Here is a 25,904-nt window from a genome sequence, read left to right on the forward strand (position 1 = left end):
CCACACTCTCCTTCGCTCTGACTCTGCTTCTGTGCCAGATCCCCCTGCCCTGTGTCCTGTGCCAGCCCCACCCCTGTGTCCCCTCTTTCCCATTCTTTCCTCTTATTCCTTTCTCCAGCACACCCCTGGACTGCTATTGGCTCAGCATCAATGCACATATTCTCACTTGCTCCAATAAGAAGACTCTGTAGGTGTTTCCCAGCCTTGTCTGTCCAATAGTAAACTTGAGTGTGTCTCTCCCATCAGCCACTGCACTGAGGAGATGTTTACAAGCCACTGGCAGCAAGGAAGAGCTTCTAATCCCCCAGCCTGGCTCCACCATTAGCTTTAGAGTAAAGTTTAGGGATTTTAATATCAACCAGCCACTGACCAAAATGATAGACGCAAGACAAGTTTAATCTCTTCTCTCAGTTTAATCAATAACAGAAAAAATATAAGTGAGAAACCTTAAAACATCAGATAATCTCACTTCCACCTCACTTTTATTGAAAATTGAAACAAGATCTCACTTTATAGCTCGGCCTGGAGTTCTCACCCCGATCTCCTCCTTCCCATGAGCTAAGATGACTGATATGGGCCATACTCCAATCTCTTCTGCTTTTATGTAAACCATATCAAGCTATGGTAATAGGAAAACTTATAGATTTATTACAAAAAAAGCTAGAAGTCTTTTAATTTTTGAAATCTATAGTTACCCCAACCTCACTGATGAATATAAATATAAAATCGTAGATGGATCACTATAAAACATACTTAAAACCACAGAAGACTGTATTCAAATCACATTTTAAAATATTTACTTATGCTGAGCATGGTGGTGCACGCCTTTAATCCCAGCATTCGGGAGGCAGAGGCAGGCGGATTTCTGAGTTCAAGGCCAGCCTGGTCTACAAAGTGAGTTCCAGGACAGTCAGAGCTATACAGAGAAACCCTGTCTCAAAAAAAAATTTTTATTTTTACTTATTTTAATTATATGTGCAAGGGTGTTTACCTATATGTATATGTGTGCACCACATGTAGACAGTGCCCATCGAAGCCAGAAGAGGGCCTCCGATTCCCTGGGACTGGAGTTAGACATGGTTTGTGATTCTCTGTGTGAGTGCTGGAACTGAACCCTGATCCTCTGAAAAGGCAGCCAGTGCTCCTAACAGCTGAGCCAGCTCTCTGGCCCCCAAGATCATGGTTTTAAAAGTACATTATGAGTTAGAAAAGCTTATTCCAGAAAGATAATAAAATCTACTTTATAAGCCATGCTGTTAATAAAGCTAAGGAAAAAAATAATTATCTGCATAAATTCAGAAGTAGCACTTGATAAAATTCAAGGCATATGTATTTTATTTTATTTTTTATTCAACAAATATGTATCAAGCACCTGTTCTTTTACAGTACCCAGGCTGCAAGAGTGGAACAGATACTGGCTCCATTCCAACCCTCACACAACAAAGGGAAACAGTAAATAATCGAGTAAGGGGACACGCGGCTTTACCCAGCGCATTATTTACGTGAAACCCAATGAAATGTGTATTGATCGCATTAGTGTAGTTAACATACCTCTGCCAAAGACTCACTTCTCCAATAGGGAGACACTGAAGAATCTCTCTTAGGTGTCAGAAACAAGATAAAAGTACTCACTCTGTCTGCATCCTATTTTCATTTTAGCAGGTCAGGCCAGAGTCTCATGCCATACCTTAGGCTGACCTCAAACTTGTGGTGATCCTCCTGCCTCAATCTCCCAAGTCCTGGCATTCCAAGAATGTGCCACTGTTCCCAGCTTGAAGAATTTAATATCAAGTTAAGGGAGAAGTTAACAATAAGACAAGAGACAGCAGAACTGGCGTTAAAGACAGAAGACCCTTGTCACTTGCAGGTGAAAAAACCCACCAGTCAAAGCTGCTTTTTATTGGTTATAAAACCACAGCAGCTCCTAAAAGCTGCAAAAAAGAATCCCAAAAGAATCAATGAGAACTGCCACAAACAATAGGAAGTTCAGTCAAGTGGCTGGTTTTAACATCAATATAAGAATTGGTTGCTGGGCCAGTGAGATGGCTCCGTGGGTAAGGTGCTTAGCAGTAAGCCTGACAGCCTGAGTCCCATCCCCAGATTTACATCGTGGAAGGAGAGAAGAGACTCCTGCAAGTCCATCTGTGACCACCACACATGCGCTGTGCTATGCTTTCATATATATATATTATATGTAAATGTGTGTGTGTATGTGTGTGTATGTGTGTTTGTGTGTGTGTGTGTGTGTATATATATATACACACATATATATACATATATATATACATCTATACATCTATACATCTATCTATCTATATCTCTATCTCTATCTCTATCTCTATCTCTATCTCTATCTCTATCTCTATCTCTATCTCTATCTCTATCTCTATCTATATCTATATCTATATCTATATATGTATCACATGCTACCATGTCTAAATTCTCATAGGATCTGAGGACCCAAGCTCAGGTCCCCATGCTTGTGTGGGAAGTAGAGCCCTTACTCCCCAGCCCTTACTACTCCTAAAAGAAGCAAATATAGACCTGAAGAAATGATTAGGCGTGCCATGTTATTTGACAACTGTATTCCTTAATGCATATGCTTTATGCAACCGCAATAACAAATTTGTGGAAATAAAGGCTTTCCTGGGAGCATAAGAGCTGATTATACCCACCTCTACATTCACAATACTATATATATGTGGTGGTTTGTAAGGGGTGGAGTTGCCAGGGCCAGGAATAAGCTGCTGAGAAGCAGTTTGAGAGAATAGGGCTTTTCTTTGGACTTATATATCGTATATCATCATTCCTGTCTCCATGTCACTTCTCTGAACCCTGGCCTAGATGATCCCCCCAGGTCCAGCCTTCAGGATGCGTGTTTCCTGGTATCAATAGATCCAACACTGCTGAGTGTTGTGCTTCTGTTTGTTCACCCGCCTTATATTGCACGCGTCACCCACTGGTCCCCGTTAGGGCTTTTCACTCATGAGAGAAATCATTTGAGGGGCCTGGATTAATCTCTGTTGCTGTGTAAAGCATCCTCTCTCTAGCAAGTCAGTAGGAAAGGGGGTTATTGGGCTTACAATTGCAGATTCCATTCTATCAGTGAGAGGAAGCAGAAGCAGGAACATGAGCAGCTGGTCACCCGATATCCACAGGCAAGAGAAGAGAGACAAAGGACACAACACAGCCTTGCTTGCCTGCTGCTTATGCTCAGCTAGCTCTCTTCACTCCTGTGTAGGACCGAATCCCCTTGGTCAAGAACAGTGTCACCCACAATGGGCTGGGCCCTTTCCTCATCAATTAAACATCAAGACAACCCCCAACGCACAGGCCAACAGGCCAAATAAGCTAGCTCATTCCTCAAGTGTGACTCTTTTTCCAGGTGACTGGGTGTGTGTGGCAACTAACCATCAAAGGCAGGAAAGGGTGGCATCTTGTTCTTCACCTCTGTTGTTGCTGCCCTCTCCTGACCACAGGAGGATGCCAGGGTGGGAAAGACCATGCTACTGCCTACTGTGCTGTGCAGTTGAGTGATCTTGGTGGGGGGAGGGGGAGGTCCACATTTGTTGTTTCCTTTTACTAGACAGTGCGGAGTCCTAGTGTATCTCAGTCTTTGCAGTTTTCATCTTCACCTGGTCATTTCTGCTGAGTTGTAGATTCTTCACTTCGGTTGTGAAGCCATGGTGGGTGCTGCCAGCCTTCCTCCCTTTAACTCTTCTCACTGGGACCTTCCTCCTCTCCCTGAGCCTACTGTATACTCATTCAGTGTGCTGCCTCCTGCCCTCTCATCCCCTCGTCCTGGTGCACTCTCCCTCTACTCTCCCTGCCTGAAATTTTGCCCATTATTCAGCACCATGTTCAAAGATTCTCTTAAAAAATAATTTTCCTTGTTTCGAGCTGAATTCGAAATGCTGGCATTTATCAAGGCAAATCGCCCTTTGATTTCTCAGTAATGTGTATTTCTTCTGAAGCTCCCTGCTCAACTGAATATTAATGCAGACATCCTGTGGTACCTGGGTAGTTCCTGAAATAGTTTGCTTATTGTACTGCACAGAGCCGGCATCAAAAATATTCTTGAGATTAGCTTAGGAAAAGCAAAGTGCTTAATTTAGCCCAGTGACCTAGACTCACTCTCCAAACTGTCCATGAGCCTTTAGAAACTATGAATTGGCTTTAATCAGACACCACATGACATTTTCTTCTGAAGCCATTGTAAGCACCTTGAGATGGGACAAAGCATAGGACTACACCCTGGGACAGAGTCCTTTTTAATACTTGGAACTGGCCCAAGCTGTACATAAAGAATACATAGTATGACAGGCAGTGTATCTTTTAATATTGTTTTTATTTTATGTATATGAGTACACTGTAGCTGTCATCAGAGACACCAGAAGAGGGCATCAGATCCCATTACAGATGCTTATGAGCCACCATGTGGTTGCTGGGAATTGAACTCAGGACCTCTAGAAGAACAGCTCTTAACCAATGAGCCATCTCTCCGGAGCAGCAATGTATTTTTAATTATTTTATCCTTAGTTATATGTATGGATGTGTTGGGTGTCCATAAAAGTGCAGTTGCTAGAGGAGGACAAAAGGGAGTGTCAGATCCCTTGCAGCTGGAGTTACAGGTGAACTGCTCCACTGGGTCCTCTGAAAACCAATGCATACTCAATCTCTCCAGCCCCAATAATGTATTTTTAAATTCTAAGCCCCCAAAGTAATAAGTTGTTTACAAGTGTGTATGTGTATTGACCCATGTACGTGGCTGCACATGTGTGCACACATGCTGTGTGAGGTGAGAAGACCTAACATTCTGACCTTACCATTTGATCCACCATCTGGAGAAAATATAACTAACAAGACAGAGTCATTTGCAAGTATCTGTTCCTTCTGTACCTATGAATTATTCTTCAAAACCACATCTCTCTTTCCTTCCAGGAAACCAGAGGCTTTGAAGTCACAAGAAGAGAAGGTAGGAAAAAATTACTTATATCTCTATCATTCCCAGTGCTGACATTTTGGAAGTGGTTTGGCTGAATCTAAGATGAACGCCAGCCTATGGGCAGCCTGTTCTTTGAAATGCCAAGCTTTCCTGCCTGCTAGCTGTTTGCTTCTTGGCTCAAGAGACACAAGAACTTAAGGCTGGGTTTGCCTGTGAAAACAAGGCTTGTACCTTCAAGTGTCAGAGGCGGCTCCAGGGGACTGGCTCACTCCTGACCACATGCATGGTCTCTGAAGGAGACCCTCATTTGGGGGTGACATTTGCAGTCATTTGGTTTCAAGCAGAAGAAGTCATTAATGATAACCACAACAAAACAAACAAATGAAAAATGGTTTAGAATTTGGGGAGTTTGTTTCATTGTTGGGTAGGCATCGCCACTATGAAAAATGCTTCTGATCAGATTTTTACAGCTTCAGCTAAGCCAGAATAGAAATAACCAATTAATTTCCCCCTTGAAAACAATTCCACGATGTTCCATTTTCCCTGCCAGCCTTCCTCTGGCACATTTGTTCTCTGGTCTCAGAGGTAAGCATGTACGGACGGCAATTTCAGAATCGTCTAACGGAAATTTCTTTTATTTACTTTCAGTAACAGCTAGTCTCTAATGAGAGAATGTCTTTTGTGCGATTTGTTGAATCATCTCTTTATTGTAGGGACAGAAGGGAGCAAATAAAGTCGGAAACCATAGTGTGTTCTCCGTCTCACATGTAGGCTTTGATTCTCGCCCTAACCCCACTCTCCTCCACTGTACTGTCTCCAAGAGGAGAATACTGGGGTAGAAAAACATGCTTGCCTCCTAAGCCAAACATATCCTTCCTCCTGGTTAGTTAGCATCCGTGTTATGGAGTATAACAAGAAGCTTGGATAGCTGTGGTACCGGCATGCCACTTAAGAGCTTGATAACGTGCTGGCAGTACTGTCCACACCGGACACCCAGAGAAATGGCTGCCATCTATGCTTCTAAAACCATAAATCCAGAGGACCTGGGCAATCTGATTCTAGAGTGAACTTTCTGGCTTCCATGTGTTCAGAGTGCAGTGGTCTCGGGACCACACCAACAGGGTGAACCACATTCTTTGGATATTGATAGCAAGTTAAATTGGAGGAAGGTAGATTGGGGGGGGGCGTGTTTTTGAAAATTGTGTTCCCAGTGGGAACGGTGACTGTCAGCTGGAAAGAAGTAGCTGTAATGAAGGTAGACATTGGCACGAACCGCGTGGCTCTGAATAATAAGCTGTCCTCTCGCTGACAATGTCTGCAGTTAATTTGCACGAAGGAATCACATATAAACTTAACCTTTTTGTAATCTTACTGTCTGTATGTTGAAGATGTCTCTGGTTAGGCTGGAGTTGTGGGGCAGCCCTCTGTATTTATTTTCAAAGACAAAAATGTCTAAAATACTTTGGAACGTACAGGGCTTAGACTCCCTCAAAGGCTGAGGTTGAGTATGCCAGGAAAGAAAAGACATGTGTGGGCTATTCTGTCTTCATTCACAGCCCGGCTCCCACATCAGCATCCACAGTGACTGACTGAGGACACGCTGCTCTTTGGGCTGTTATTAGCAGGTCTCTCCTGACACCCCAAACTTAGTTTTCTCCAACTGTGAATGATGTCTTCCTTAGGTTTTTGGGTTTTTGGTTTTTTTTTTTTTTTTTTTTTTTTTTTTTTTTTTTTTTTTTTAATGTTAGCGTCAAATGGTTAAGAGTTCTTGAAATAGCTTGATGTCGATGCTTGTTTGCCACAGACCAGTGAGAAAGGGAGATTGGGGCCTTGAAGGATATATCCAGGGTTTTGGAGACCTGAGAAGCCCCTGCCATGGGTTGGGTCAATGTTCTGAACAGTATTTAGTATAAAAAAATGATAATAGAGGTGCTGTGGAAATTTCACCGAATTATTCCTATCAAGAAAAGTAGGTCATTATTGTCTAGCTACACGCATGCTGCTCCAACTCTACCTGCAACAGAAGGGTTCAGTCCTGCTCAGTTCTCCAAGCCCAGAGGCGTCCAGGGTGCTCAGGAGAGACTTTGAGTCTAAAACGTCAGCCTCCTGACTATGGAATCTAAGAGAATTTTCCACATAGGTTGTGTTTGGTTTCATTTCTATACCTGACTCACAGACACCAGCTCTGCCTAAGGTTTAATGTCTCAGACATCTGACCCAGGGCAGTCTCCCACTGTGACTTCTGGAAGTGTTGACTAAGTCTGTGTGGCAAGGCCTGAGAGAGGCTACTGGTATTCTGGGAGATGATGGAGTCTAGACTGAATTACAGAGGGGCAGGGACGAGGGAGGTGATAGCCCGTGGCTTTATTCAGTGCTCCTGTAGCCTGTGTGCTTTGGGCTTTATCCCAAGTCACCTCTACTTCATAGCATCTAACTCCTTCCTGAAGCATTTGGCTTATGCTGCCAATCCACCCTACTCATCACCTGAAATCAGAAACCTCTTGTGTTCCTCTCCAACTTCCCCACAATCCTAGGCCAAGACCTGTAATTCATTTAATGTATTTCCCTATTAATAGACTATTATTATATTTGAGAACTTCATTTGTACATGCAATGTATTCACCCCTATTCCTTCAATCCATCCCTGACCTACCCCTGCCACTACCCCCTCAATTTGATGTATTTTTTTTCTCATAAACTGTTGTGTCCAATTTGTGCTGCTTATATGCAAATGCATCTGATGGCATCTGTTGAGGCAAAGGCAACCTGTCAGATGCCACACCCTTAAAGAAAATGACTCTTTCTCCCTTAGCAGCCATCAGCTGTCCATGGTTCCTAAGGTAGGGGTTGGAGGTAGTGAGCCCCTCCCATCTATGCTGGACTGCTGAATGGCTTGATCTCAGGTAGGCAACTATAACTGAGATGAGTTCAAGTGTACTGGTCCCGTGTCCAGTTCTTTCTGACTGCTTGCTCTTAGAATATCTCTGCCCCTTTGTTGATGTTTCCTAAACCTTGGGCACAAGAGCTCTGATGTAGATGTTCCAATTCTACCTGAGTACCCCATAGTCATATATTCCCTGCATTTTGACCAGTTATGAATTTCTGTGTTAAACACTGTCCACTGCACAAAGGAACTTCTCTGGTGAGGGCTGAGAGTGTCATTAATCTATGGGTATAGAGGGACAATTACATCTTGATCCTACCCCTTGGGAAGCTGAAGATAGTTTGATGTTGTGTCCATTTAACAACATAGTAGGGCCTCCCCAGCCATGGCTTCTTGGCTGGATTTATGATATCAGCCACACAGCTTCTCCTATGAAACAGGCCTTATATCAAATCATAAGGTGGTTGGTCAGCCCCCTAACGTTCATGCCACTATTGTACACATGTCTTGCCGGCTGATTGCTACTGTAGCTTTCCCAGTTCACAGCTGAGTAAGCTGGCTGATGGCTGATGACTTTCCCATCACCCTGCCTAGGACCTTGTGATGATAATTATTTCTTGAACTAAGTACAAGTTGCCCTTCTGAACCCTGGTCTCATCTTTATGATATACTAGTGAGGACCCAAGACCTTTGGGTTTTAAAAAGATAATTTAAAATAGCTATTCTGGATTGTTACTATAAGTTTTAAAAATACCATTAGTTCTTCAGAGTGCATTGCCATCTCTGGTAATATTATATGTTCCTGGGTGATGCATTGATGAAAGGGCTTTAGGTTCAAATAAGCTTGGTGTTATGGGCTGAATGTGCAGCTATATTTTGAGACTCTGTTCTCAAAGAAAAATACAGATTGACAAAAAAATATAGCATAGTGAAATAATAAGCCAGAATTTGTGAACATGACCTTCTATTAAATAGAGACCTACTTAATAAGATCTCTATAGACAATAGACATACCAAGTTAAGATAAAGTCATACTGGATCACTTTTGGCTTTAGTCCCATGAATGGCAGTGCGAACATCCTCTATAGACACAGAAGGGGAGTGCCGTGTGAAGACAGAGCAGGGCATTGCTGGCAAGCACTGGCTAGGAAGAGGCGTGGGAGGACTATTCCCTAGAGCCATCAGCGGGGATCGTGAATGGTCTGACCAACCCTTTCTTTGATTTTGTCTTCTGATTTTTCAGAACTGAGAGAAAAATGAATTCCTGCTTTTGAAGCCTCCTGGCTTGTGGTACTTTAATGCAGTGGTGCTGGGGCACAGTACATTCAGAAAGTGCTGAACTCTAAGAACCGGATGAGCTGCATGGCTGCAGTTGAGTTTGTCTGGGCTGCAGGATTGCTCTGGCTTTTGTGTTAAATACCACTCTCAGCAAGGAAGATAATAGGAAGATAATAGTTTCCCCAAATAAGCTTCCTATGGGATGGAACAATTTAACTTTGCTGTCTTGGTGTTCATGGCTGCCACTGCACTTGGTGCCTTTGCAAGGCCTGCTGTAGTGGATCCGATCCAGGCAAGGGAAAAGCTCCTCAGTGGCCAGGCACCAGAGCTGAGCCTGCCTGGAATGGCGACGTGGGCACAATGATGCTGACTTACTCACTATGAGTTTCAGAGAATTCTTTATGTCCCTTGACCTTTAGCTAAGCAGACAGCATCTTATACTTGAGACTCCTTTTTCCTTTCCATGTTACCAGTGGTGACAAGGACTCTGCCCGAACCTCCTTCCCCACATAGGACTTCTGCCTCTCGGTTGCACCCCACACGTATAAGTGGTGGCTGTTTAAGTTGTCTGATCTTGATTCATCCCCATCAGGTGCATAGCACATACCACTGGCTACCAAGCCTCCATAGCTAGCCTCAACCAAGGCTAGGTGAGACATTCCCCACACCTCAACCCTTCACTACTCAACACTGGAGCACTGCTCATTCTTGTACGCATGCTAAACTCAAAAAAGTTGAGAGTGCCACCTGCGTCTCATGAAGTTAGGCTTATGGTAATGACTCTCTTATAGTAGTAAAGGCTGAGGTAGGACAAGACCACAGAGAGTCTCTAGGCCCGGACACCTGTTCTACTTAGAGAAGCAAAACTGTTGCTTCTTCATGAGAGCCCTGGACTGACCTTGAACCTAATGTTCAGAGCCCACCTGTAATGGCTGCACAGGAAAGCTGCCATGGCTACATTCTGTCTGCTTTCCAGAACGAGAATTTTTACATCTTTCCCTGGACAACTAAAAAACTCAACGTGGTGTGTGTGTGTGTGTGTGTGTGTGTGTGTGTGCATTTTGTGTGTGTTTATACCTGTGTGTGTAGAAGCATATGCATATGGAGGTTGAGGGTGAGTGTTAGGTATCTTTGCTGAACCTGGAACTCACTTTACAGTAATAAAGATTGGGATAGGACAAGACCACTGGGTGCCTCTAGGCCAGGACATGTGTCCTTAGAGGCCAGCTGGCCACTAAGCTCTGTGGATCCTTTTATCTTCACCTGTCCAGCAGCATTGGAATTACAGACTCAGCATCCTGTCCTACGTTTTACATGGATGATGGGGACCTGAACTCACAGTCTCACTTCCATCAAGTCTTCTGTCCACTGAGCTGTCTTCCTAGGTTGAGCACAGTGGTTTTTTTTTTTTTTTTTTTTTTTTTCATCCCTCTCCAGACACCTGAAATTTAATTTCAACCTTTTCTGAAACTACACAGTGAAGAGTTGCCAACCCTGGTCCTTCTGAGACACTCCCGTGTCCACGAAGAGGGCAGGTGCTGATTGTACCTGCCAGAGCCCATCTACTCACTCCAGCACTTTCTCTGACTGATCCCATCTCTTTGAATTACAGCTGTGGGAGCACCCCAGAGTGTGGAGCAAGTGGCTTGGATAATTCAGCCCTTGTCAGCTATCTCTGAAGGGCAGGAGGTGATCTGTAAGCTATTCCAGATGTCTGTGATTGTGCTGTGATTAGGGGCTTGAGTTTGGAGCTGGGCACTGGGGTGTCATGTTAGATTACTGGCCCTCCCAAGGATGGTTCACTTACTGTGTTCCAGACTTAGCCAGCTGGGGGGCCTGGCTTTTCAGCAAGACAATAGTGAGACTGGGAGGGCAAGGCTGCTGCTATCTTCAGAGGAGTGGAAAGGAAGGAGGGAGACTGTCACCCTTATCCTGGGTGACGCTGGGTACTTAGACTGCTTAGCAATGCAAATCCCCCAACTAAACAGGACCTGCCTACATTCATTGAGTTGGAAACTGGAACCCTGGCTTCCTGAAAACCCCTGGAATCCATTCCCAGTCGACAGCTGCCTCTAATGGCCCCTTTATTGTTCTGTGCATCTGGGGGAACTTCAGATATCAAGATCCTTGTGGTGTTTGCCATTAATTCTGATTTTGTTTAGCAGATGTTTCCTGGATCTCTCAGTTGCCTGCATAATGTGTCTTAGTCTAATGTGAAATAGCTGACTCTGGGCTGAAACAGATGATTGAACTCCCAGGATTTTTTTTTTTTTTTTTTTTTTGAGGTGGGAGTGGAGAGACTAACTTCTTTACTAGCCACAGATGGAGGGAACATAAAGAAAACCAACCAGAGTTGACAGTGTTCGAACCAATGAGTCCCTTTCAGTCCCAGACTTCATCCAAGGCTAGATGAGGAGTTCCTCACATCCTAACCCTTCCCTCCCCAACACTGGAGCATTGCTCATTCTTACACACATGCTGGGCTCAAAGAAGTTGAGCATGCGACCCGCCTCTTTACAGTCCTGACTTAGGAGATCGGCTTTTTCTGTGGCACGCTGTCCTTTTTGTAGCAGATAGAGTTGTACCCAGCTGTCTTAAGGTAGGTGGGAAATGGGCAAGCCTGCTGCAAGGGTGTCTATTCAAGGGCAGGGGTTCTACACTCAAGCATTTTTATTTGTGGTTGCATAATTGTGTGTACATGCATGCATGTACATGCACGCACAAGCACTTGTCACAGCCTGTGGATGTCAGAGGACAAATTGCAGGAGTTGATTTTCTCCTTCTTCCATGTGGGTTCTGTTGACTGAACTCAGATCATCAGGCAAAGCTGCCTGCTGAACCATCTCACAGTTCCTCCATACTCTACAAACACCTCTTAAATACCGTGCTCCTAGAGCGAATCCTTGGGAATTACCATTGTAATACTTGGCCCAGGACCAGGGATATCTTCCCAGAGTTCATGAGAAGTCACACTGTCAAATAGATAATGATTTTTGTCCTACTTTCATTTCTGTTTCTGTGATAAAATACCTTGATCCAAAGAAATAATAGGGGGAAAAGAGGGTTATTAAGGTTTACAATTCCAAATTGCTGTCATAATTATAGGGGAGTTGCATCAACCAGGACCTTGTTACACTACATCCATAGTCATGAACAGAGAGAAACAATGCACCCCTGCCACTTGCTTGCTCACTCAGGAAGTTTTCTTGATCTTACACAGTTCAGAGTCCAGTCTAGGGAATGGTGTTGCCCACAGTGGGCTGAGTCAATTAATTATCAGTACAATTCCCACAGGAGATATCACTACAGGACAATCAGATTTAAATAAGTCCTTAACTAAGGCATTCTTCCTGGGTCATTTTAGGTTGTGTCATGTTGACTGTTACAGTTAACCAGCACAATTCCCCCAAAGGTATGACCCACTGCAGATTCACAAGGACTGTGAGATCAGCTCTTCCCCAGGTCTCCTCATTACAACCCAACCCTTCAAGGTGTCCAGGAGATGGGGGAGATAGGGACACTCAATGGGTCCTACCAGGTCCTTGTGCAGAAGTTGCAGCTCCCTTGAGCATCCAGCAAAAGTTAAGATTGACATTTGTCATCTTCCTTCCTTTCTTAGCCCCCAAAGCAGGACTCTCTACTTTTTAGCAACCTTTGAAATGGTCTCCTCTCTGTAAGCACTGATGCTTTGTGAAGCTGTTTGCTCCAGCATATTAATGTGCCATCAGCAAGCCTTTGGAGTTAATTATCTGTGACTTAAGAACCATTTATTTCTGTCTCTTTGTCTCATTGTCACCCAGCACTTTTCTTTATTAGGAAACAAGTAGAGAACCAACTGACCATTATGTCCTAATTCTCTGGCTGTCATCAAAATTAGTTTACCTCTTAAAAATTCTTTTTAACAGCCCCACCTCCCAAACCTGTGCCATCTCATTATTTTCAGATCGCGTTGTCTCTTAACAAATCTTTAATTTCTCTGCTTTGGCATGAGCAGAGTCCAAACTGGGACCAAGCTGAAGGAGGAAGTAGCTCATCTAAATTAGCAAGGCTGTCAATGTTCTTTCATGATTTATCAGCCTTACTAACTGAGCAGTTGGCTTTTTTTCCCCTTCCATCCTATGATGGGAGCATCACAATTGTGTCTTCTTGGATACACATGGTGAGGAACCAGCTGTGGTGACCCTGAAGGGCCTTTTCAGGTCAAGTGACCATAGGAGGACCAATGAGTTATAACCTGCTCATGGGTCTCTCTACACTCCTATTTGGTTGGGTTTGGTATTTCTTGCCCAGGGATTCCATTCAGTTCCTGGAACTGCTTCAGGCCTGCTTATAGAGGCTTGGTGTGTAATGTTAGACCTCACCCTAGAAAAGAAGACCTTGCCTCGATGTCTCCAGGAAGTCAGGACCATGTGCTGGAAAAACGAGCAGGTGGGTGGGCACTAAAGCAGTGGTTTGTTGAAAACCCACAGCCTCCTGGGACCAAGGGTTTAGCCAGTGGTGGGGCTTGGGAGGTATCTGGGTGTGGTTGGCACTGTGGGATGATGCACAGAGCTAATTTACCCCTATCTAGGATTAGCAACTCCTATCTTCCCCTGTCTCTGCAGGCCACACTTGGGTGTTCTTTCATTACCCCAAAGGCAATGTCCTGGAGCCATGTTGGACAGTTAGTACTGGTTATGGAGAAACCACTCTCTGTGCACAGATGACACAATTCCTAGGTCATTGGTTGCTAATGGAAGTTTCCTTGAGGTAATTGAAGAGTGCTGTGTATACAGAGATGAGGATCTGTGGTCCCTGGTAGCTGAGTTAGCTGAGATGATACAGGAAGGTCCTGCAGACAGAAAGGCTACCTGTGTGCCATATCTGGCTACCTCCTTACACTAGAGGGGTCGACTATAGAGTGTAATGGAATTTGCTCAGTAGAAAGGATATCATTTCCTGGTAGAACAACCCTCTGGATATTCTATTCAAGGTAGAATATTAGAAAAAAATATGTATATATATATATGTATATATATATACATATACACACACATACATACATACACATACACATACATATACATATGCACGCACATATACACATACATATACACATGCACACACATATACACATACATATATAATAGAGACTAAGACCAGATTATGTGATAGGGCTGAGTAGTCCCACAGTGGCTGTTTGCATGCTAACAAGGCCAAAATTCTCACAGCTTCTCAGACCACCAAGCCAGATGCCTCAGTAGTCCTAACATGGCACCGAAGGCCCAAAAGGTCCAGGAGAATCACTTGTATTCAATTTATATAAGAGGCCAAAGAGCCTGGACTCTGTGCCGGGGAAAGATGGTCACAGCTGCAATGGAAACATTTGCCCAGGGAGATGTAGCATATAGACAGGCAGCTGTGTTGTCCTTGGGCCACGGGTTGTCTGTCCTCAGTCTTCTCTGGAACCATCTTTGAAGACAGGGAATTATAAATCTAGTCAATTGACAATAAAAATCCACCACCATATAGAATCTCAAGTCTTTCTCTAAAGCATGGCTGTCTTAGAAGAGGGTCTCTCTGGATATATCCCTCCTCAATGTTGCACAAAGTCCCTGGTCACTTTCTTGTGTCAGATAACAAGACCCAACTGGTTCAAACCAAAAAGATGATTTGGTGGACTTAGATGTAACTCGACAATCTGGGCTCAGGGGTTGCTGTCTTCAGGCACACTTGATGTGTCCCAGAGACCTGGCTCTTCCCTTCAGTTCACCTCTCTGGCTGACTTCCCTTACAGTGAGTGCCAACCCTCCTCCTCACAGGGCAAGTTCAGGGGAAGAGAGGCAGCATAGTCTCAGCCTCCCACTGAGGTGCTGTGGTTCCCTTCATAGTCTCCTGAGCCAGTGGGTGAGGACTAGGGGAAAGTCACCAGCTGTATCCTGTTTGGGAGTATACTGGCTAGTTTTGTGTCAACTTGACACAGCTGGAGTTATCACAGAGAAAGAAACTTCAGTTGAGGAAATGCCTCCATGAGATCCAACTGTAAGGCATTTTCTCAATTAGTGATCAAGGGGGAAAGGCCCCTTGTGGGTGGGATCATCTCTGGGCTGGTAATCTTGGTTCTATAAGAGAGTAGGCTGAGCAAGCCAGGGGAAGCAAGCTAGTAAGGAACATCTCTCCATGGCCTCTGCATCAGCTCCTGCTTCCTGACCTGCTTGAGTCCCAGTCCTGACTTCCTTGGTGATGAACAGCAGTATGGAAGTGTAAGCCGAATAAACCCTTTCCTCCCCAACTTGCTTCTTGGTCATGATGTCTGTGCAGGAATAGAAACCCTAAGAGAAATTGGTACCAGGAGTGGGGTATTCCTGTGACAACCTGATCATGTTTTGGGGAGGACTGTGGAAGGACGTTGGAACTTTGGGCTTGAAGATCTATTTGTTGTTAAGAGTTCTGTCAGATGTTGTATAGGAGCTTGGAAGATAATGTTGAGAACAGTACAGAAGATGGAGGTCTGGCTTGTGAAATTTCAGAAGGAAAATTAAAGACTCTTTTCAGGGCCATTGCTATTTTAATTGGGAAGATTCTGTGGTTCTGGTTAGCTGGGGCTGAAGAATCATCTGTGATTACCAACATACCAGAACTATAAAGTGAAACTTTTGCATTACTAGGACTATTGTTGATGCTGGTTAGCTGGAGCTAAGAAATTAGCGGTGATTAACAAGAGACCAGCATCGTTGAGGTGACATCTTCTGGGAAGTGTTTTCTGAAAGCACAAAGAGGCTATGTTCCAGAGATAGCCAAGGTTGTACTCCTGCTGCAGCGGGACTTGGTAATGTGTAAGGGTCACCCAGGTGGTACTTGTTTTGAAGGCATGAAGGGGTCACGCAGAGCAGCTGAGGTTCAGCACTGTGAGAGGCCATGGAAGGCCATTGGTGAAGGTGCAGCCTCAGTTGCAATTGACGGCTCAGGACTCAAGGGGTCATGCAGTGTTTTGGAGATGCCAGCACCATGAGATGACCACCAAGAGCAGCAGCAGTGGAGTACAGGTATCTGGAGCCTAGAGGACGACGTGTGTGCTACAAAGGGCATGGCTGGAGAAGTGACCCAAGCCCTTGAAGGAGCCCAGAAGATCATGAGTTGGATCCCAGACATTGGATGGTTAGTGATTGATTTTTGCTTTTGATTGTGACTGTGCCCTGATATTTTCCCTCTTGAAGGAAGAAACTATTTTAGTGGAGCCCACAGTTAAGAGACTTTTAATTGTAAAAAGACTTTGGATTTTAAAAGATATTGGATATTTTAAAGGGATTGACTTTTAATATGTAAAGACCCTGGAACTTTTAAAGTTGTTTAGATCTTGGGGATGAATAAGAAATTAATGGTTGAGGCTTACTAGTGATGTGTTTGTGTGTCAAGTTGACAAGGGGTCAATTGTACTGGCAAGTTTTGTGTTAACTTGACACAGACTGGAGTTATCACAGAGAAAGGAACTTCAGTTGAGGAAATGCCTCCATGAGATCCAACTGTAAGGCATTTTCTCAATTAGTGATCAAGGGGGAAAGGCCCCTTGTGAGTGGGACCATCTCTGGGCTGGTAATCTTGGTTCTATAAGAGAGCAGGCTGAGCAAGCCAGGGGAAGCAAGCCAGTAAGGAACATCCCTCCATGGCCTCTGCATCAGCTCCTGCTTTCTGACCTGCTTGAGTTCCAGTCCTGACTTCCTTGGTGATGAACAGCAGTATGGAAGTGTAAGCCGAATAAACCCTTTCCTCCCCAACTTGCTTCTTGGTCATGATGTTTGTGCAGGAATAGAAACCCTGACTAAGACAGGGAGGAAGGTGAATCCCTAAAGGACAGCTGGGACATGGAAGCAGAAAAGCTAAAAACAACAAACTCCCTGGGGCCAGAGAGATGGCTTGGTGGGAACACACACCTGCCTCTTGAACCTGAACCAGAGCTCAGAGCCGACATAAAAGCCAGAAGCAGTAGGACAAGCATCTGTAAGGCCAACATGCCTGCTCTGGAGATGGGACAGCGTATTAGTATGAAGTCCAGACTGGCCTAACAGAGACCAACTTGCCTTTGCCTTCTGAGTGCTAGGATTGAAGGCATGCACCACCATGCCCTGTTCACACTGTCCACATCTTTCAGACTGTTTGGGCACAAAAGGTTCCCTCCCTTCAATTCTGCAGACAAGAAGAGTTCTAATGGAAACATTTTTAGAATAGCCCTATTTGTTCCCTATAAACTCCTTCTGAGATGCAGCAATGCGCTCTCATTTTGTAAATAGAAAGAAAAAAAAAAGATTGGGTGGAGGAAGTCAAGACTTAGCTCTGTAGGAAATTGGTCACAGAATTGAACCATGGGTTTCCCAGAGGCTCCTGGGGAAAATGTATTTGCTTTGGATATCTGACAGTGTTTATATTATTCTGTCCCAAAGTTCAGGCTCAAACATGGACTCTGTTCTTCATATGACATGGCCCACAGGCGTGGAGGACAATGGACCATCAGGGCTCTAGGAGATGGCAAGCCTTGCTTGCTTGGGAACCCTGGCTTGCTGCAGCCACAAAAAAGCGGAGTACCACCCCCCACCCCCCACCCCCCACACACACATCAGAAGACATGGGGCTAGTGGAGAGTCGGGGGAGGAAAGGAGCTACAACCTGTGTACTGTAGAATTTCCTTTTGGATGGAAGCAGCGCTCTCACCCAGCAGCTCAGTGACTTCATCTGATGTCCTATCATTTTCATGAGCCACTGAGCCATTCAGACACAAGATGGGAATCCAATGGCCAAGAAGAAAAGATTACAGCAGAGGCTCCAATCTGATACCCTGCTTAGACACTTGAGCCATACAGAAAATGACAAGATCTCTTGCTTTGTCTTTAAAGATGGTAGGTTTGTAAAAGTGGGCAACGAGATCTCTTTCCCCCTTTTAAAGACTTTGAAATAATGTCTTGATGTGTTCCTTGGCTGACTTTGCTCTCAGAGTGCTGTCTGGTTTCCCTTCTCTTCTCATTTTTACACTCATTTGTCTGTGTATGCACCAACATGTGCGCCATATGGAAGTCAGAGGACAGCTGTGAGTGTCAGCCATCTTCTACCACTTGGGTCACTGAGGTGGTTGTCTGGTAGCAAGCGCCTTTCTTTACCCAGTGAACCATCTCATCAACCCAAATCTGTCTTCTTTCTGACATGTTAAAGAAAATCTGTAAGTTAGAAAGAGTGAAGATACTATCATTGGTGTTAGAAGATGAATCAAGCTCAGAGACAGTGAGGGACTTGTCCAAGGTCACACAGCTTACGACATTCAGTTCTGTGTTTGCATTAAGCTTACTTGAGGAAGTTTATAAATTAAAATTCAATAGGCTGGGATTGGAGCTGGGGCTGGGGCTGGGGCTGAGGCTGGGGCCATAGCTCAGGGTCCGTCCCCAGCACTACACACTAGGCATGGTAGGCTGTACTTGTAACCCCAGTACACAGGAGGCAGATGCAAGGGGATCTGAAGTTCAGGGTCATGCTCAGCTCAAGAGAGATGGATTCCATGCTCAGCTACTTGAGATTGGATCTCAAAACAAGCAACACAGCAGCAGCAGCAACAACAAAACAATAGGAAATCAGAGTTAAAAAACAAAGAAACAAAAACCCTTTGGGGTGGTATTCTTTAAAATAAAATACTGCAAGAACTTACCTGTCAATGTAATGATCCTTTATTTGTAAAATCAGGATATTCAAAAGGAGAGTCGAGTCACATTCAGGTGCCTGTCTATACTGATGTTTAAGTACCACATGACATAACATGTTTGAAATAATGACAGTTTAAAACAGAGCCGAAACTATTCTCTGGGGCTGGAGAGGTGGCTCCGTGGTTAAGAGCCCTTGCTCTTCCGAAGGCAGCAGATCTGAGCAGTTCAGATCCACCGGGTTCAGTTCCCAGCGCCCACATGGAGGTTCACAACTGTCTGTAACTTCAGCTCCAGGGGATCCAATACCCTGTTCTGGCCTCCGTGGGTACCAGGCACACATGTGGTGTACATACAAACATCCAGGAAAACACTCAGACAAATAGAAATTTTAAAACAGAAAAAATAAACCAAGCTTTATTGTCACATGTCAACAGACACATTAGTAACCCCCAAGCCCAGAGGCTCCTAAGATGAACATTTCTGCAGCTGTGCTGAGAGCTCCCTGTGGTCTGGAGACTAGAGCCTCAACCTTGAACTCATGACCAGCCATCCACAGGTGCTTGGTGGAGGCCAGAAACAGGGTCTTGATTCGCTCATGAATTTCAAAGTTCAGTTTCCCTATGTTCTCTCAAACCCTATATGGTTCTATATAGGGTTTCCTTTCTTCTTCTTTAAAAAATAAATTGCATTTATTTAGTGTGTGTGTGTATGTGTGTGTATGTGTGTGTGCATTCATGCATTTTGCTCAAATTTACATGCCACAATGCACATGTGAGGTCCGAGAACAACTCTGTGGAATCTGGTCTCTTCTTTCTCCTTTATGTGTGCTCTGGGGATCAGAGACTCAGGTCATTAAACTTGGTGGTAAACACCTTTACCCATTGAGCCATCCCACCTGCTTCCTCTGCAGAGTTTCTGATGAGCATAGATGAAGGGAAGCCATATAAGCAGCAGGTAACTTTTGGATGCGGCACACCTTTCCAAGACAAGCAAGTGGGAGCAGTGACATTTTATTTCTTCTTGTTGTTAATAGCTCAGCAGCAGCTGTGTGTTTAGGAAATAATAAAAGCATTGCTCCTTCCCCAAGAGATTTCCACAAGCAGAGCTGTCCAGGGCTGACCCATCTGTCCAAATCCCACATCTCCACGCAGAGTGTCTCAGGAGAGGACCAGATGAAGCCATCTCAGAACCACATGTTTTAGACAACTCTTAGTTCAGAGTGCATCCATGCCTGATGGAAGGGTCCATTAGGATGCAGATGCAGGAAGCATAGATTGGAGGTGCTGAAGATAAAGGGAGACATGGGTCCACAGCCTCCAACCATATTTAGGTGGCCTGGGGAAATATTAGGTTTGTCTAGCACTCTGGGAAGATTCACACCTGGGGGTTTCCAAACATCAGCCGCTGAGCCAGGCTTCATAGCTGTGCTCTTTCAACCAAACAGCCTGCCCAATGGCAGGAATGGTAGCAACCAGGCCTTCCATGACAGTGCCATTCATGGTACCATCCCAGCAGATGGAAGGTTCTTGAACCTACTGTAGATTGCATATGAAGCACCACCCTCCCAGAGGTCCATGTATTTGCTATAGTTTGGTCCCAGATGGTGGCATTAGTAAGAGATACCTGGATAAGGAAGCCCTGACCTCATCAAATGGACCAGTTTATAGATGACTTCATAGCTGGATGAGCTGTTAGGAGGAGGGACCTGGCTGGAGTAATGAATCCATCACTGAAGAAGTACCTTTGAGGTCTACAGCTTGTGTCTGAGCCCCTGCCAACCTCTCTCTGTCACTTTTTCCCTCTTTGCTTCTGTTGCCATGAAGTGAGCCGCCCTCTCCCACTGTCCTCATCTGCCACAGTGCTCTGTGTCACTACAGCCTATGGATGCTGGGAATTCTGAACTCTGCTATATTCGAGGGACTAAGAGAGCCCTCTGCACACACAAGGCATCCTGTTAGCTGCTAATGTAAACAAACCCCACCGTTAGGGCTCTATCTCTGCTTCCCTGTAAATACTCCAAACTCACTTTAGGTTCTGCCAACTTAACTGAACTTCTTCTGAGCCATTTTAGATCCTCCAGTTTAGGAAGCAAATGCAAGCTTCTCCAAGATCTGAGTCTGATCCCCTCTCCATAGTTGTTTCAAACATAAGGTAGTCTGCAAGTCTACAACTGCATTTTGTTTGACTTGTATTATCGACTTATAGGAGCTTTTTGTTTTGTTTTAATTTTGATTTGAATGAGTTGCCATTAAAAAGGGGAGCATTTTGCATATATTACTCAAAATGATTCTGAGCCTACATAGCACCCAGCAAAAACCACACTGGAGGCAGATCTGCCCCCAGATGTGCAGTCTTCCCTGTCTGATGCAGTTCACACACGCCACTCCCTTAGGCACCTCCATACCATGAGCTAGATGCAGTTCAGGAAATGAGTGAAGCCTTGGAAAGTTGCATTCATCAAGCTATCTATGTGACTTTAGGAAACATTTGGGTTAATTTATTCTACACTCTGTGTGTGTGTGTGTGTGTGTGTGTGTGTGTGTGTGTGTGTGCGCGCGCGCGCGCGTGCCACAATATGGGGTGGAAGTCAGAGGGAAACTTGATGGGACTGGTTCCTTCCTTTCACAATATGACTTCCAGAGATCAAACCCAGTTTTCAGGGTTGGAGTAAGCAGCCTTGGCAGCTGCTCATCTCACTACTGCACTCAGGTGTAGCAGGCACTAACCACAGAATAGCAGCCAGTGTCAGTAAGAGGAGAGCAAGATGACCACCCCCAACACCAGAGGCAAGGTCTGACCCATACCTGCTCCTCACCCCTTCAAAGATATCTGAGAACACTAGTGTCTAGAAGTGGGTCCTCGGTTTCCCCACTCAACTATCTCAATTTTTGCTATTAAGTCTTTGATCTAGAAACATTCACTCCAGGCAAGAGATTTGCAATCAAGCATTGGGTGTGGTAATTAATATGTGTGCCTCTTTATGTCAGTTGCACAAATTTAAAACAGAGTGTTGCTTAAGCATTTAAAAGACACTCCACGTGTGTTGAAAGTAATTACTTTCCAAAGATATTTCCCACGAATGTCCTGTTGCATCTAAATACGTATTTATAGGACTCAGTAGACTAGAATAGTTCTAATTGATATATTTCAGTTCACTGGGTTAAAAAAAAATAGAGAGGCATTTTGAAGCATGTTTTTAATCAGTGTGTTTGTCACAAAGATAGTGTTTGACATCTCCAAAATCAGTCACATGATATTAGAAAAATATTACATATGGTGGGCTCCCCGCACAGATTTAGAACTTAATGAGAGGTGACATCTTGGTCTAAGCGTGACTGTGGCTGCAACTTTGAATCTGGGCTCGTGAATGTCCTGGAGCTCGGAGGAGCTGATGAACTCCCTCAGCATCATTTTCTTAATGTGCAAAATGCACATGACACACAGCCACTGCCCTTGTGTGGCAAGAACTAATGCTCGCTGAGTTGCAAGCGTTGTTCTAATAAAACAGTCTTAATTGTTTGCTTTGTACACTTTCTATTTTATTGTTTTTATTATTTCTCTTGCCTCCGTAATTGGTAATTATTGGGTTCCCATTAATTCTTTATTAGTGAGTTTATAAATGCTGTCTTGTGATTTATCCTTCTGCTCACACTCGCTTTCCCCCACATGTCATTAGCAGAGGCAAGAGGCTGGTGCGCGCCACTCTGCCTGCCTCTAATGGGGCCAGCAGGGCTACGAACAGCTTCTCACGGCTCACTCTTGTCTTTAGGACTGATCATTCCCAATTACTTGGTTGCTTTGCTGTGAAAGGCTGAATATGAAACCCAGGAGGTTTATTAGAAAAGCATTCTAAGAGGCAACTTACCCAGATGAACAGTGTCTGAACAAGGACCCCAAGCTCCTTTTTCCTCTTTTACTTTTTTTTTTTTAAATGGGAGAGAAGAGGAGGAGAAAATGCCCTTGGATTGGGACAAGCCTCCTGGGTGTAAATGATCATGCAATGTGGCATGCTGGGTATAAGGTCAAGGGATCATCATTCATACAGAACAGAGAGGCCAAGGCCCATTGAGCCTGAGCTGTGGTGGCTTGACTGTATTTCTAGCTGCTGCTGTTACTCAGGTCCATTCTCCTGCTTCTCTGCTGTGATCCCACATAATCTCCAATCATGGTCTCCTTTTGCCGGAGGGCACAGCTTTCCCAAATTCTGTAGGCAGCCATTCTGAATTCTGGTCCAACTCATTGGATCCTGCATGAACTTGACCAGGTTCTGAGTTGTTTTTAATTTATAATTTTTATTATTGTTTGGGAACTTCATATATTCATATAATGCATTCAGACTACATCTCCAGTTGCTTCCCTCTGCTTCCTCCCCTATTCCCCCTATTTTTCCCTCCTGCTCTCATATGCTCCTCTCTCTCCAACCTCTCTTGTCCATTGAGTCTACTTGATGCTGTTTGCATGTCCCTGGGTGTAAGGCCACCTATCAGAGCATGGTAATCTATCTCAGAAGAAAGCTAACCTCCTCTCCTCCAGCAGCCATCACTTGCCAATAGTTCCTTGGCTAGGTATAGGACTTCATGAGCATCTCCTAATCCACACTAGAATTCAAGCTGGCTCAATCTTGGACAAGTCTTGTGCATGCAGTCACTGTGGTTATGAGTTTGTACATGTAGAGGCCCCATCACATTAGCACTTTCAATGCAGACATCCATCTACGGCTCTTAGAATCTTTCTACTCCTCTTTTGTGATGATCCCTAAGCCTTGTGGGGATGGATATGAGATGTCCCATTTAGAGCTGAACATTCCAGTCTCTTATTCTCTGCATGTTAACTATTGTGATTTTCTCTATTAATCTATTGCAAAAAATAGGCTTCTCTGGCCAAGCGGCAGTGAAGCAATGCCTTTAATTCCAGCACTCAGGAGGCAGAGTTCAAGGCCAGTCTACTACACAGAGAAACTCTGTCTAGAAAAAGAAAAAGAGAAAAGGCTTGAGAAACACACTGATCTATTGATCTGTGAGTATAAAGATAAAAACTAAGGAAGTTTATTATTGTATCTATTTAGTGTAATAATTAGACCCCTAGGATCTATGACCTAGTTAGCCCTTGAGTTTTGGCTAGTTAAAAGTACCAAGCATGGGTCCCATGGCTAAAAGTTCATTCAGCAAGTGGTTACTCATAATAGTCATGCCACTATTGTACCCCAGTGACATACCTTGCCAGGCCAGTCTTCATTGCAGCTCACAGAGTCTACAGCTGGGCAATATTTTGTTGATTACTCTTCTCTCCCTGTAGTGTGTACATCATAGCACTAAGAATTATAGCCAGTGCTAAGTACCAACTTGATTTCTCCATGCCCTGTGACTCAAATATATGGTGTCTTAAGCAGTAAGGTCTTACCTTCAAGTAGTTCTGAAGGTAACCCTTAGTATTACCCCACTGACAAACAACTTGAATAGGGGTAATCCTGGGCTTTTTATTTGATGGCCTCTTGTTCCTGGGAGGGGAATTGTTCCCCTGCTATAAGGGAGTTTTGTTTTTTTTTTAAGATATGAATACATATTTAGGATACTTCTACAACCGTAGGTGTCCCTATGACATTTTCAAAGGTCTTTAGTTACCTCTCCCCATAGTCATTACCTACCCTACCCTCCCATCTCCCACTCAATCCATCCTTTCTTGTTCCATTATCCTCCCTCCCCTTTAATACCACCATCTCCCACTCAATCCAACCTTTCCTGCTCCATTATCCTCCCTCCTCCAACACCACCTAAGCCCTATTCTGCTTCATGTGAAGTCTCTCCAGTCCCTACCCTTACCCCTGTCATGGCCCCTCACTAGTTTTCTGCCTTCTCTGGTAACTCCTATTGAAACACACATATCTCAAGATTCAAAGCTAGCATCCAAAGATGAGACGTCCTTTCTTGTTATCCTTCACTGTTGGCTATTATGCGGTCCTGTTTGGGATGGAGGTCCTCTCCCTTTCTCTGCTTGCAGTAATGGGAAGCAGGGGGTCTTCAGAGAGCACTCGTTGAGATGCATTGTTCAGGAAGTGGTGGATTAATGCAGGCCAACTTATTTTCTTTTATCCCTGCTAGGTAATCACATTTATCTGCCATGCAGGGAGAGGAGTAATAAAGTCAAAACTCTGGGATTGTTTTCGAAGGCTGTTGTTTCTGCCACGTGGGAGATGGGATACCTTAGCTGACTTTCTCACTTATAGCAATTGAAAATTATAGGGAAAATATCTCAGCTATCCTTTAAAGACATAAGTGGAAAGTCCGGGAAGGGAAGTACTGGTAAAGAGCCAGAAAAAACAGAGACAATAGGAAACCAGGCAGACTTTTTTGCTTTGAGAGTCCTTGTCCTGTACCAGTGACCTTGAGCTCTGATGTTTGTGACCTCAGGAGGCATAGGGTTAGGAGCTGAGCCCAGGACACATTAGTTTTTTGTTTGTTTGTTTGTTTGTTTGTTTGTTTTTTAGAAAACCCACTTCAGCTACCATGGAGGCCCTGCAGCCTCAGTGTTAGTTCTGATAGAAGTCACCATGCCTGCCTTCCCTTAGGGAGGAATGATAGAAATTGTTTGTCTCAGAACATGGTGCCAGGCAAAGGCAGGAACCAGGGGAGTGTCTCTGACTTGCATTTTCATCAGGGTTCCTGTGGTAGGAGTTCTTAAGGAGACCTCAAGCCAAGAACTGACTGTAAGTGGCCCCAGTACAGAGTATTCTAGGGTACCTGGGGGAGTAGACAAACCCTGACCGAGCAAGCTCTTCAACACAGACCTTGGGATTTTTGAGTGTGTTATCCTGTCCTATGAGCGTCTCTGTCAAAAGCTATTCTTTAAATATGAAGAGAAGCGAGGCACTAAGTAAGAACAGCAGATAGAGAACCATGGACACTTCAGATAATTCAAATTAACAAATACAGAATAAAGACATGCATGATAGAAGGAATCAAAAAGGGAGCTGAAGGTTTGAGCAAAGAAAAAAATGCCATAATAAATAAACTATTTGAAAAAAAATCTGAAAAATAGCCAAGTGTAATTTTTAGAAATAAAACCATTAATTGGCATTTTGAACAGTTAAAGCTAGAGAGGTAGCTTAGTTGATGAAGGGATTAAAAACTTAGGGACC

The 25,904-nt window shown here is 44.2% G+C and overlaps 1 protein-coding gene across 3 annotated transcripts in view; it reads left to right on the top strand.

Annotated features, from left to right (window-relative positions):
• Positions 1 to 25,904, top strand: part of Fstl4 (follistatin-like 4) — a 427,962-nt gene that overhangs the window by 45,195 nt on the left and 356,863 nt on the right. For all 3 annotated transcript variants that reach the window (XR_388477.4, XM_006533539.4, NM_177059.3), the window contains exon 3: positions 4,942 to 4,975. Coding sequence is in view for 1 of the 3 variants with exons in the window: in NM_177059.3 (NP_796033.2) it covers positions 4,942 to 4,975 (34 nt within the window). In the remaining 2 variants the exon portion in view is untranslated. The remainder of the gene's footprint in view (positions 1 to 4,941; positions 4,976 to 25,904) is intronic.

The sequence above is a fragment of the Mus musculus genome, chromosome 11 (genome assembly GCF_000001635.26).
Source record: "Mus musculus strain C57BL/6J chromosome 11, GRCm38.p6 C57BL/6J".
Lineage (NCBI taxonomy): Eukaryota > Metazoa > Chordata > Mammalia > Rodentia > Muridae > Mus > Mus musculus.